The 11,933-nt window shown below is 34.1% G+C and overlaps 3 protein-coding genes across 5 annotated transcripts; 1 reads left to right on the top strand and 2 right to left on the bottom strand.

The window, feature by feature from the left end:
• Positions 1–133: 133 nt before the first annotated feature.
• Positions 134–3,354, bottom strand: l(2)34Fd (nucleolar protein 10 lethal (2) 34Fd). The gene is made up of 10 exons (XM_076136141.1): positions 3,191–3,354; positions 2,839–3,099; positions 2,468–2,608; positions 2,158–2,366; positions 1,852–2,080; positions 1,642–1,768; positions 1,381–1,549; positions 1,066–1,300; positions 812–934; positions 134–607 (listed from the first exon to the last, which is right to left on the bottom strand). Exons 1-10 carry the CDS (start codon positions 3,254–3,256, stop codon positions 170–172), a joined length of 1,998 nt encoding a protein of 665 aa, XP_075992256.1. The 5' UTR covers positions 3,257–3,354; the 3' UTR covers positions 134–169.
• Positions 3,355–3,783: 429 nt separating this feature from the next.
• Mpp6 (M-phase phosphoprotein 6) lies at positions 3,784–4,194 on the top strand. The gene has a single exon (XM_076135659.1). It carries the CDS (start codon positions 3,784–3,786, stop codon positions 4,192–4,194), a length of 411 nt encoding a protein of 136 aa, XP_075991774.1.
• Positions 4,195–5,265: 1,071 nt separating this feature from the next.
• kat80 (katanin p80) lies at positions 5,266–11,612 on the bottom strand. 3 transcript variants are annotated; one of them, XM_076136135.1, is made up of 16 exons: positions 11,327–11,612; positions 11,103–11,233; positions 10,680–11,013; positions 8,811–9,009; positions 8,543–8,693; positions 8,291–8,465; positions 7,959–8,093; positions 7,820–7,876; positions 7,373–7,579; positions 7,106–7,243; positions 6,928–7,033; positions 6,702–6,840; positions 6,489–6,629; positions 6,293–6,405; positions 5,826–5,900; positions 5,266–5,745 (listed from the first exon to the last, which is right to left on the bottom strand). In XM_076136135.1, exons 1-16 carry the CDS (start codon positions 11,355–11,357, stop codon positions 5,490–5,492), a joined length of 2,388 nt encoding a protein of 795 aa, XP_075992250.1. In that variant the 5' UTR covers positions 11,358–11,612; the 3' UTR covers positions 5,266–5,489. The 3 variants fall into 3 exon arrangements, with proteins under 3 accessions (XP_075992250.1, XP_075992251.1, XP_075992252.1); XM_076136136.1 differs by having other exon boundaries at positions 8,016–8,093; XM_076136137.1 differs by lacking the exon at positions 7,106–7,243.
• Between the last annotated feature and the right edge of the window lie 321 nt (positions 11,613–11,933).

Here is an 11,933-nt window from a genome sequence, read left to right as displayed (position 1 = left end):
AGTATAGTAATTGTTTATTGTTTTATGTTAGGCTCCCAGAGTACAAGTGACGTCATTTTTTTATGCTGTATTATAACAATTCTACTAGCGGGCAGTTGCCCAGTTACGGATAAATAAAAGTAAAATATAATGGGTATTAACTTTTATTGATATAGAGTAATTTAATAACTCATAATGATTTCGGTAACTTCTTCTTCATGAGATGGCCCGCGCGCCTTACAAACTGTTTCCTCTCTTGGTGGTGTTTCTTCATTCTTTTGTTATTATCTGATTCTGTCTTCTTTCCTCTCATGGTAAACTTCATTTCTCTATTGCCTCCCGTAGTAGTCACCATTGTAGAAAATGCTTCCTTTGATAACCGGTCTCCTAAACTTGCTTTACTTACACGAGTTATGCTCTTAATCATGCTTGTACTATTTGGAGCTTTACTAAATTCATATACTTTCTCTTCAGCAGGTTGCGAATCTTCGTCGCGCGATTTATTTTTCCTGATAATCTTGTGTTGTTTTTTAACTTCTTTCACCCAAGACCGGTCGTCGTCAGAGCTTTCTTCTTCACTAGTATCGTACAATTCCATGTCTGAATCTTTGTCTTCCGCGTCATCCACCTGTGAATATAAATAAATTGACAGAGTAAGTCTTTAATATCTTTATGTTATGTAAACAAAAATATGGGTGATTTGCCTGAAATAAATGATAATTTAATTTAATAAGAAAACCACAAACATTATCAAAAATGTATGGAAAATGTACTAGCCAGTTGATTGTTGTGATTTTAATTATATATAAAAAAAATACAATAAGATGCTTACCTGCATATCCTCAGCCACAGGCTTTTTGTCTTTGCTTTTATCTGATCTTGATAACACTGGGTTGATGAGTCGATATTCTTCTGCTTGCTTGTCCACTTCAAAGTCTGGGTTCTCAAACAGGGCCTAAAACATTCAATATGGATAAACAATACTTAATATTTTTATTTATTGTTATATTCTGTATTCACTCATTATTTATTTAGTGATAATATTACAGACTAAACTAAATGATAATTTGTATTATAAACACATACCTTGAATCTGTCATCCTTAAGCAAATCGCCTGCATGTTTTTTCTTCTTTCCATCATTATCCATAAGTTTAGATGCCAGATCCCTATTAACCTTTGGCAAGTTATCTTCAACATTAATTCTAGAAGGCCTTTCCTGTTCAATTTTTTCTCTTATTTTGCGTTTTTTGTATTGCTCAAATGCAAATGGATCTGCTATTGATTTTGCTCTCTTGTATAATCTTACATCAACAAAGTACCTGTAATATATGAATGAATGCATTACATACTGTTTTCACTAATAATATAACTATGAGTGATTTCTCAACTCCACACTTACCCATGCATGTATGCTCTCAATAGATTTGTTCCTAGCAAGTGATCCAGACCAAGTGATTCCAGTTCTTGTTTAGTGATAAACTTATAATCATCATACACTGTTTGTGATGCAGAACTCTCTAATTCTTCTGTTAAATTATCTAGGAAAGCACACCATCTGGGTGCAGGACCTAAAAATATACATTACATTGTCACATTTGTACAACCTATACTACATATTTTTATCCATGATACTAAAATAAAAGCATCAAATTACACTAACCTAAAGAAGGTATATAATATATTTGCATTTTCTGATCTTCAACTGCCATCATATTGAGCCCAGTGTTTGGAACCACACACAAATCATTGAAATCTGATGATGACTCTATGCTTGTGTATTGTTTACCCTGCAATTTTATGAAATAATTAAAATCATAACTACTCATGAAATATAAAGCATTACAATAAAGTGATAAAAGATAATACTTACAGTATTTTTATCCCAAATTTTTACAACAGTTGAGTCCATTGAATAAACATAATTCATTTGCTTATGAAATTCTAAAGCTTTTATAGGTATTTCATTCATGTGGTCTTTAACCAGTAGTGGTTTACTTGATCTAATATCATAAAGTAACACATGACCAGTTGATGTGCCTATACCCATTCTCAGTGGTCCATCAAATTTGGCAGCAGTTATAGCAGGCAATTTGTCATTTCTGTAAACATTTATGATAAATTCATATTTCTTATTTATATTTTAGAGCAGTGAGCCATGCTTTATTGCAGTACTTACTTGTATTCTGAATCTGTGCAGTGCATAGCACAGTCTAAGATTCCCTGTCGAGATTTGGTTCGAGGATCCCAAGCTTCCACATGGCCAGATTCTGTACCAAGTATTAACAACCCATGCTCTTCATTCACAGCACAACAATTGATCTCATTCGCCTTTGTTACAAATGGTGCTAAGAATTGGCCTATTTCTAAATTAAGTCTGTATACTTCCTGAAATTCAGATTTTGATTAAGCCTTATAAATTACTAAAAATTAAACATGTGATTAAGAAACAAGATAAAAATTTACTCATATACAAAATGTAAACTCACTGAAGATGCCCCAACAACAAATAAGTCACAGCTGGGCTTGTGGTATGCAATATCTCTGCCAAAACGAGGGACTCTCAGTCTATAGTGGCGGCCATGTCCAACATGAAATTCAACATACCGGTCACATTGTAAAAATACAAGCTGGAATAAAACACATTATTTAAATTACTACTAAACATAGACACACATAACTACAACACAGTAAATTGTATAATAAATTATATACTTACTTCCCTACTTACTCCGTTGGCTCAACGACCCAAAATGTGTCTTGGCCTCCGACACGAGAGAACGCCACTTTGCCCGATCTTTGGCCACTTCAATATAATAAATTATATGATAGGTGTAAAATAGCTATTTTGTACACTTACCTTTGAATAATCTTCACTCAAGATTTCAAATTTAACCACTTCAGAGTCTAAACAGCGTTCAAATTTTAATGATAAATTGTTAACATCGTAGCATTTAACTCTAGGTTTGTAAATGCCTGTTGCCATTATATACTGTCCATCTTTAGACACCCGGAGACTTGTACTAACTCCTGGCATATCAAACTCTTGGATCAACTCAATACGTCTTCTCAAATCAACATTTTTCTTTAGCAGGGCACGTTTCTTGCGTTCTGTTAGCCACTACATAAAAAAATTGCAATTAAGTATAAATAAACTGATGTTTTAACCTTTAATGAAATTAGAACTCTAAAGGTTATTAATAAATACTTACATCTGGAAGAGATTTGCCGACGCTGAGGTTATAGATTTTAACATTATCTATCTCGGAGACTTGCATGATTATTATTTAACGTTTTACAAGTAAATAATTAATAAAATGTTTACATTTCAAAACACACTTTCGGTGCATAGATCAACATTGGCATGCTGTATTATTATGACGTTAATGACTTTATTAATACAGTTCAGAAATTGAGCGTTTCCTTTTCTACACTTTTAGATTGTGCCGTGCGTGGAGGTTACGGGCCGTACCTTCCGATATATTTATTTGTATTGCGCTACAAGGGTAGGTAACTTTTATAAGTTGTTGTTGTTGGTTTGTTTTATCCATAAAAATATTGTATTAAAGTTAAGATTAATATACCTTTATTTTGTCTTTGAGCAAGAGCTTTGAAATTATTATATTACTTGTCAAATTTGACATTGGCAGAAGTGTCAGTTCTCCAAATTTCTTAGGTTATAAACATGTTTATTACTTTTGCGTGTTAATCAGGTGCGCATTTTATTTATTGCATTTATTGCATAGAAATAAAAGACAAAAGCATTGTTTCCAGGTTAATGCAAACGTGTTCATAATAACTCACAATGGCTGGAGCGGTTAAAAAAATACAACTACCGAAATCGGTATTGGAAATGAAATTTATGAAGAAGACCAAAGAAAGGATAGAAAAGGAAATAGCGGATACTCATGATCATAAGGGTCTTTACTCAAATATAATAACGAATGAAATGCGAAGTGCTTCTGGAAACTATATATCGGAGTCTAGTTTTATATTTTGCGAAACAATGATTGACGGACGATTATCATTTAAAGGTATGAACCCAGAGATAGAACGTCTAATGGAGTTAGAGAACGTAAAAAATGAAGAGCCAAGTGGTGAAATGGTGAAAGATGTTAGTGATGCTATCCTTGTTAAAAAAATGGAAGCTTTCAACAAAAGGAAAAAACCATTAGACAGCCCGAAGAATGTCAAACGAAAAAAGCAGTCTCATTGATTATAATTCTAGTATTCAAAATTGGGAAGTTTTCCTTGGAAAATTGCAGCAATCTCGCCTAAATGTCTATTAACTATAGCCATCATTTCATCAAAAAAGAATGAAGAGACTAAAAATACCTTATGAAAAAGTTCTTTCCTGTTGCAAAACAGTTACCTATCAAAAAAAGTTAAATGTGGACTATAACCTACCATAACTTTTTTGTTTATGTGTATTAAATATTTAATCTACATGCCTAGCTACTGCTAATTTGCAGTTTATGTATACTGTCAAATACTTATGTTTGTTAACATTTGTGTGTAATCTATAATGTAATGCTTAGGGTTTAAGCTATTTAACCAGTTACACTTTTGTAATGGGGTAAAGATACCCAATGTAACATAGCTATATTAATATAAGATTAAATATGTTGACTTAATACTTCAATAATATTGGTTTTATTTAAGAAAATAACCTGCCAAGTACCATAAATTAAAAGGTGAAATTAGGTATATATTTTACTAGCTGACCCGCGCAACTTCGCTTGCGTCACATAAGAGAGAATGGGACATAATTTACCCCGTTTTTGTAACATTTTTCGTTGCTACTTCGCTCCTAATGGCCGTAGCGTGATGTTATATAGCCTAAAGCCTTCCTCGATAAATGGTCTATCTAGCACTGAAAGAATTTTTCAAATCGGCCCAGTAGTTCCTGAGATTAGCGCGTTCAAACAAACAAACTCTTCAGCTTTATAATATTAGTATAGATTCTGTTTTTTAGTACTTGTTAAAATAAATACATTATCTATGCAACTGTCTACTAACTATCATGGTTCATGAGATATAACCCAGTGACACAGAGAGGCAAGTCAGCAACAGAGTACTAAGTCTCAGTAATAAGGGCTTGTTTTACCCATTTCTTAAAGAAACCCAAAAATGACTAAATAATGCGAATTTTGGAGAACCTTTGGTAACATGCTTATTTGAATACCATTTATTACTTTGTTCAGTCAATTACATAATCAAGATAATAAATCTGACATTTAGTAAGCTTGTAAGCCAACACAAAAGGTTTACTAAAAAATCATAGCAATATAATATAATTATTTTATTGTTAATAAATTATATAAGTTTTTCGTATGTAGGCATTTCAAACTGTAGGTTCTAAGTCAACTTATGTAAACAATGAGAAAAAGACAAATCAAAATTTATAAAAATATTAATACTTAAAATGGAAAGGTTATTTTGTCAGTTCTTGTCACTAGTATTACATTATTAATTTAAAAAACAGTTATGTGATTTATCTGTATTAACTTGTCAGTCAAGTCCTTGCTGCATTAGGTTGTGGAGGTCTCTAAATGCGGCTCCGAGACGACCTTGGAGCGTTTGTCGCTTCAGCAAGAAGGCACGAATGTCTAGCAGCAGTCGATGAATCTGCATGCATTTGGCGTAACGTTCTTCGCGAGGAATGTCTACGCCTAGAGTGCGCACCGGCGCGCTAACGTTAGCTCGCACCACCGACGAGAAGTTACGCACTATCAGTCTCAACGCATTGCAGCCACACTGCATGTATCTGTAAAAGAGTTTAGTATTAAATGGATGCCATTTTAAGATCGAATTAACTTGACAGATACTTTTTATAAGGATACATACGACTCATATTTGCTCTGCAATAACTCATATATTTTAGGCAGCATCAATAGGCAAATATCCAAATTCCAAAGGGATCTGAAACAAATATACATAAAAATTGTACTATATGACGTATGGTACAGACATTCAAAGTTCATAATATAATAATATATTTTAATAGAATCTGAATAAAAAAAAATGTTGTTTGCCTTTGTTTTATCATACTTTTATACTTAAATACCATGTCTAAAAAAATACCTAGAACCCAGACAACTAATAAACGATTATATAATCGTTAACTTAATGCTCGTCTGTGCATTTATTAATTTTATTAGGCTAGGTTCTGTAACGCCTATATAAGGCTTCAGTAGCCAAATACGATGATTACGACGAAATCTAATATGGGTTCATACTTTTCAACTATTTACGTAAGTGTGGACTATTTGTGGGTTTCAGGGTATTTTTATCGATTAAGAATATATACTTACGGTTTATGCGCCATAACATTAAGTATGTCTAATATAACAGAAGTATCTTCCAGCGCGATAACAGATTCTAACGCAGATTTCAGACTTTTATTAACTCGGACGGAATGAAAGATCTAAAACAATAGAAAAAAGTCAGTAAAAATGTATGTAAAATAATCAGCAATGCAAAATATTATTGAAATGTGTGTTCAATTGCCTGTAATGCACGTTGTCTGGCGGTGAGCACGGCCATCATTGAATCGTGTCCCCGCATCATGACTCCGAGCACTTCTTGCTCGCTAGGTTCAGCGCCGACGCCGCGAGCCCCGCGTCGCGCTCCTCCTCCAGCCAAAGTTCGCTTTAACATACACATATTATCACATCAATGTGCCTTTTTTTGGTGCCTTATTAAGTAATAATTATAACTTACGGGTAGGAATTCGTCGAGATCAAGTCCGACTGGTCTGTCGGTAGTGTAGGGTACGAACTCCGGCTCCGGTTCGGCTTCTGGCGTGTCAACACTGCGAGAAACCGTTACAGCTTCTCTGGTGTTCTCAACAACCCTGCGCCTAATAACATAAGTAATTAATGATTTTGACTAATATTTATACATTTTATTGTATAAAACTATTTCGGGTTGAAGTTTCTAGGTATACCTTGGGTTTTCTGTGCTAGCTGTTCTGGTAAACGATAAAGATCTTGGGCCTAATGCGGGTGGACCCAAAGACATCTCACTGTTACTTTGCCGCAAATTGCTTGTTGCTGTAAATAATACGCGTGTTAATGTTTTCATAATCTAGACAGTTAAACTTTACAAATATAACTGACACTTACTTAAATCAGTAGTAGACTTTGTTTCCTTATAGGAGTTATGTCTGTTAAGCGAGTTTGCTGTGAGCGGACTGGCAGTATAATCTCTTAATGTTTGCGCTGTCGCGAATGCATTATTTTCTTTTGTGTTGTCCATCACCCCTGACACAAGCATAGTAGCACAAATGGTTAATATGAAATAATTTATTTTAAACAAATGAAATAAACTAGCATCGAATTCGAATGAGCAAAAAGCATTAAATTATTGAGGCATAAATGATTAACTCTCACTTGTAAATGACTCAGTTTTCTTTTCCAATACTGTGTAATGTTCTTTCGTGGAGGTAGGTATGCGCGAGTAGTGCTCGGCGCGTTGACGCTGCGGCGGTGAGGGCTGCGGCACGGGCCGCGCCAGCGGACACGGCACTGACCCATCCAGCATCAAGTCACGCAACGAAGTACCAACTGTTGACTCCAACTTTTCACCAGGCTCTTGTGCTGAATAAAAAAATATCAATTACTTTTAAACTGTACAATCATCCACTGCATGTAATATTTACTTGCAGTCAAGTTCACCACTTAAGATGGATTACATAGAAAAAGGGTTTTAAGGAAGTGTAGTTTCTTTGCATAGCTTCTGAAAACTGATTAGTAAAAACTTATGATAATGATAAAACGGATTCTTAGTGGTTACATTGTGTGAGTAATAAAACGAAATTAAAATAACTAAAAAGATACCTGGCAATGAATATTCTTCTGAGGACAAACTAGTGGCTGGTGGAGGGGTGCGGGTCACTGATAAACAAATAAATATAATATTATAAATCAAACAGATGTGTCATACCTCTTTGGGCATTGGGTCCTGTAATCTACTCACATGTTCTAGCAGGTCGGAATATTTCAGTGTAGTCATTAAAATTGGGTATAACAGCACCTGATTCCTCATCTGCTTCAGTGCCTGATGTTGACTCTTCAGCTGTTTTTTCATCAAGCAGTGTTGGTCTGTGCATAACTATAACAAAAAAAAAACAAATTGTCATAATCTAGACTCAATATCCTGGTCTACAAGCAAGTGAAAACTAGTGTGAATGATAGTTAATTTTAGCTATTATATTTATTACAGGTTTTTAAATGTTTGTGTTTAATAAAACAAACTTGTGTAACAAACAGAATAGAATGTACTTTCATATATGAAAAATCTCTATTTACCTTCTTTAGGTGGCTTTTCCTTGGAAAAACTTTTACGCACAGAGTGACCTTTTTGGAAAGGTGACAGATCTCTTACAACTGGTGGTGAAACTGGAGGAGGCCCACCGAAAGGATGAACTTTATTGAGATCAACAACTGATAACACCACATAAGTTGAATGGAATGATCCTGCTATCTGAAAATTACAAAAAACAAATAAAAATGCTGTTGAGGTGATATCCAAAAGTATGTCATTGCAATGTTGAGACTTACTAATTGTGTTTGTGCAACAGTTATGTCATGAATCTGTCCCCAGTGGCCAGGGACAGTGTCAAACACCCTGGCTGGTTCCCATCCAATCACATGCAGCCCATCATTAGCACAACCAAGTAATGTAGTGCCATCATCACTGAACACCATGTGTCTTGAACAAACAAATATAATGTATGTTGTTCACATTGTCATAAGCAAATGTAAAATGTATTGTAATGTACAAAAGAATAATAAAAAACTGATCAATTATTAGGTTAATGTAACATACCTAATAGAAGTATTGTCTTTTTCAAATTTAGAGACTAGTTGGAATTTTTCCATATCCCAGAAATTAACAGTCCTATCTGCACCACAGCTAGCCAGAAGGAATTCGTGGGGGTGAAACTTAACACAGGTCACAGCTGATGTATGCTCCACAAACTCTTGTAGAACTTTACCTACACGCACATCCCACACCTTCACAATACCTAGAAACATCATAATTTATCAACATTGATAATGCTTTATGGGTCATTCTCAGTTAAGAGGTAATATGATGTTAGAAGAGGCGGCATGACAAAAATGATAAAAAAATAATGTAGTATCAGTATTTTCTTACCAAAACACTTATTATCTTCATATCCAGACAACAGCCAGACAAAATCTTAATTTTTTACCATTTTATAACTGACCAGGGGAGATACTGAGGACAGGGGAGGGACATTTATGTTGTGTTATGAAATAAATAACAGTGGTAGTTTGAGAATCAACTTCATTTTTATTTAATATTAATCAGACTTCACTATAAAATAATCTTTCATTCCTACAAAGCAACAAAAACATGACATTATACGAAAATCAATTTGTTTGTTCACTAGGTGTCATTTCATTCACAGTTTTAATTAGTCCTTCTTTTTTCTTATCATATTTCTTTTGCTCTTTAATCTTTTGCTGTTCATATTTCACAGGGTCATTTTTTATTTTTTGGTATCTCAGTCTTTCCGCTACACGTTTTTTTTAAGCGTTCTTCACGCGTCATTTTTTTTCGTGCCGCCATAATCTTTAACCAAAATATGGTAACTTGGCATCGACGTTTTTCTATAAGGTAACCGGGTTAAAAAGGACTGCTCCTTTACTTATTACAAAAACAATAAGAGTTTCGAGGAACACTACCTGGTATGAGATATTTAGGATGAAAGCCACGATAAACACTCGTACAATCGACATTTAAAATAACAAGATTTATGTTTAAACTAAAACCAGACTAGGTAAATACACTCGGATACTAAATAATGGATAACTGCATCATAAGCAGGAAGCAGTTATCTCCCCTGAGCAGTAAGTATCTCCCCTGGTACCTTAAGCGGCAGGGGAAAGAAGACAGGGGAGATACTATTTCGACAAAATATCGATATAAAAGTCTAAATTTTTGTAACAAGTTATTAGACGGGAAGATTACGATTCTTTGCATACATTACAGTAATTCTAGGAAGAAAGTAAAATATTTATGCTTATAATAAAGAATAAAATCTTACCAGGGGAAAGAACACACTCACTGAACCACGACAGTTTTCACCAAGTGGCGTCTGTGTAATAGCGAACCATATGGCGGGCGCATTCGCGCCGACGGCTTGCTGTCAACTTCACGTTAGTAACTTTGTGCTCAAGGTCAGAATTTACGCGGCGAAATTAAAAGTCGTGAGTTTTTAATGAAAACAAAACGCCAGGGGAAGAGATGCTATATATGAGGGACAAATTTCAATATTAAACATTTTATGAATATCTAAATGTTACCTTTTTTATTTTTTTCATTGCTTTAATTTAGTTTGTCTAGTTTTTAAATAATACACAATTTAATTTATTTAATAATTTAAAGATAGTTAAAAATACTAATTTATTAACATGATCGGTTAAAGGACAGACCAGGGGAGATAAATTTTTCATGTTTAAGGCGCTTTTGTGACTAAATTAAAAACATTTCATCTGTGAATTTTAGTGACCTTACAGAAGATACTGACTTTGATAATCTCACAGCTTTATTTTAAATAAATTATCAATTAAAAATATAAAAAAATTCTTTGACATTGAAATTACCTCATAACTTAGAACGACCCTTATATAATTATTGCTTTATTGAACAGTTGATTTGTCAACTTACCATCCTCACAAGCAGATGCTATCCACTGTCCATCAGGACTAAACTGTAGACTGTTAACAGCAAGCCGGTGACTAGAATAAGTCACAATACATCCCCTTTTTCTAGTATCCCACAATTTGACATTACTGTCACAAGAGCCTGTAGTCAAGTAATCACCATATGGATGAAAGTCCATGCATTTAATAGCCCCCTTATGACCAGTGAATGTTCGTAACAACTTAGCTGCTTCCAAATCCCATATTTTCAGGGCACCTGTTTGTGATCCAGCACAAACTAAATCTTCAGAATGTCCAAAGCATACACATTCTACAGGTGTTGTATGACCACTTAAGCTCTGTAATTAACAAACAAATAGTAAATTATAAATATTTCATGTAAATAACATTTATTAATATAATATAAATATTCTCCTAAGTGATTTACCATTAAGCAGCTCTGCCTTCCAATAGCCCATAGATTGACCTTCTTGTCATCACCACCAGTAGCCAATACTTGGTTGGATTTGTGGCCCATGGCAAGGCAGTTCACATTTGCCTTGTGGGCTACAAATTCCTCTGTAAATGCAAGGATGTAATATAGAACCCGTAATACCTATAATTAATTGTACGATGTTTGAATAAATAACATAGCATAGCTATATAACTTACGCAGTTTCCATGATCGACGGATATTCTCCATCGTGATTTCAATTCATGTGAATTCCATGTACGGGAAATGTAACCTTGTGGAATGAATAAATAATCACTCCTAAATAACAAAAATAATGACAATCATTCACATCGACTCCGATATTTTTAATTCTTACACGATTAAGATTTACATAGTTATTTTGTACAAGGGTATTTATTTGTGTACATTACACTTATTAGATTTTAACACAACGAGAAATATCAGCCAATTGGGCCAATTTCTGACAATTCCTGCTGTCTTTCTGTCATTCTAATATAAAATGTCAAAGTGAGCATAGTGAGACGCTTTGACGTTATATTTCATTTATTAAAGCAAGTAGTCGATTTAGACAAACAAAATATATTATTACATTTTGATGTATGTGTACCTAGTTAATTTTTATTCATCTTTAACTACCTACTTATCTAATATTTAATGTCATCCTAACCGATATACGGCTACGGCGGTCAGTTTGATTTAAACTGGCCATCTGTGCAGGACTTTGTTTATAGTGTCCAAGTGCGTGCACAATACACAGGTACACTCTCTATTCCATCACTCTCATAGTCTGGTCGGACGGATAAA

The sequence above is a fragment of the Anticarsia gemmatalis genome, chromosome 3 (assembly GCF_050436995.1).
Source record: "Anticarsia gemmatalis isolate Benzon Research Colony breed Stoneville strain chromosome 3, ilAntGemm2 primary, whole genome shotgun sequence".
Lineage (NCBI taxonomy): Eukaryota > Metazoa > Arthropoda > Insecta > Lepidoptera > Erebidae > Anticarsia > Anticarsia gemmatalis.
This window is presented reverse-complemented; position numbering and strand designations above follow the sequence as displayed.

Excerpts from the sequence above, each read along its gene's own strand:
- kat80 (XM_076136135.1), bottom strand. The coding sequence starts at position 11,357 with ATGGAGAATATCCGTCGATCATGGAAACTGC. Across the intron at positions 7,580-7,819 it reads AGAAGAATATTCATTGCCAG|CACAAGAGCCTGGTGAAAAG; the intron begins GTATCTTTTTAG and ends TTTTTTATTCAG. Across the intron at positions 5,901-6,292 it reads AATGTTATGGCGCATAAACC|ATCCCTTTGGAATTTGGATA; the intron begins GTAAGTATATAT and ends TATTTGTTTCAG.
- Mpp6 (XM_076135659.1), top strand. The coding sequence starts at position 3,784 with ATGGCTGGAGCGGTTAAAAAAATACAACTACCGAAATCGGTATTGGAA.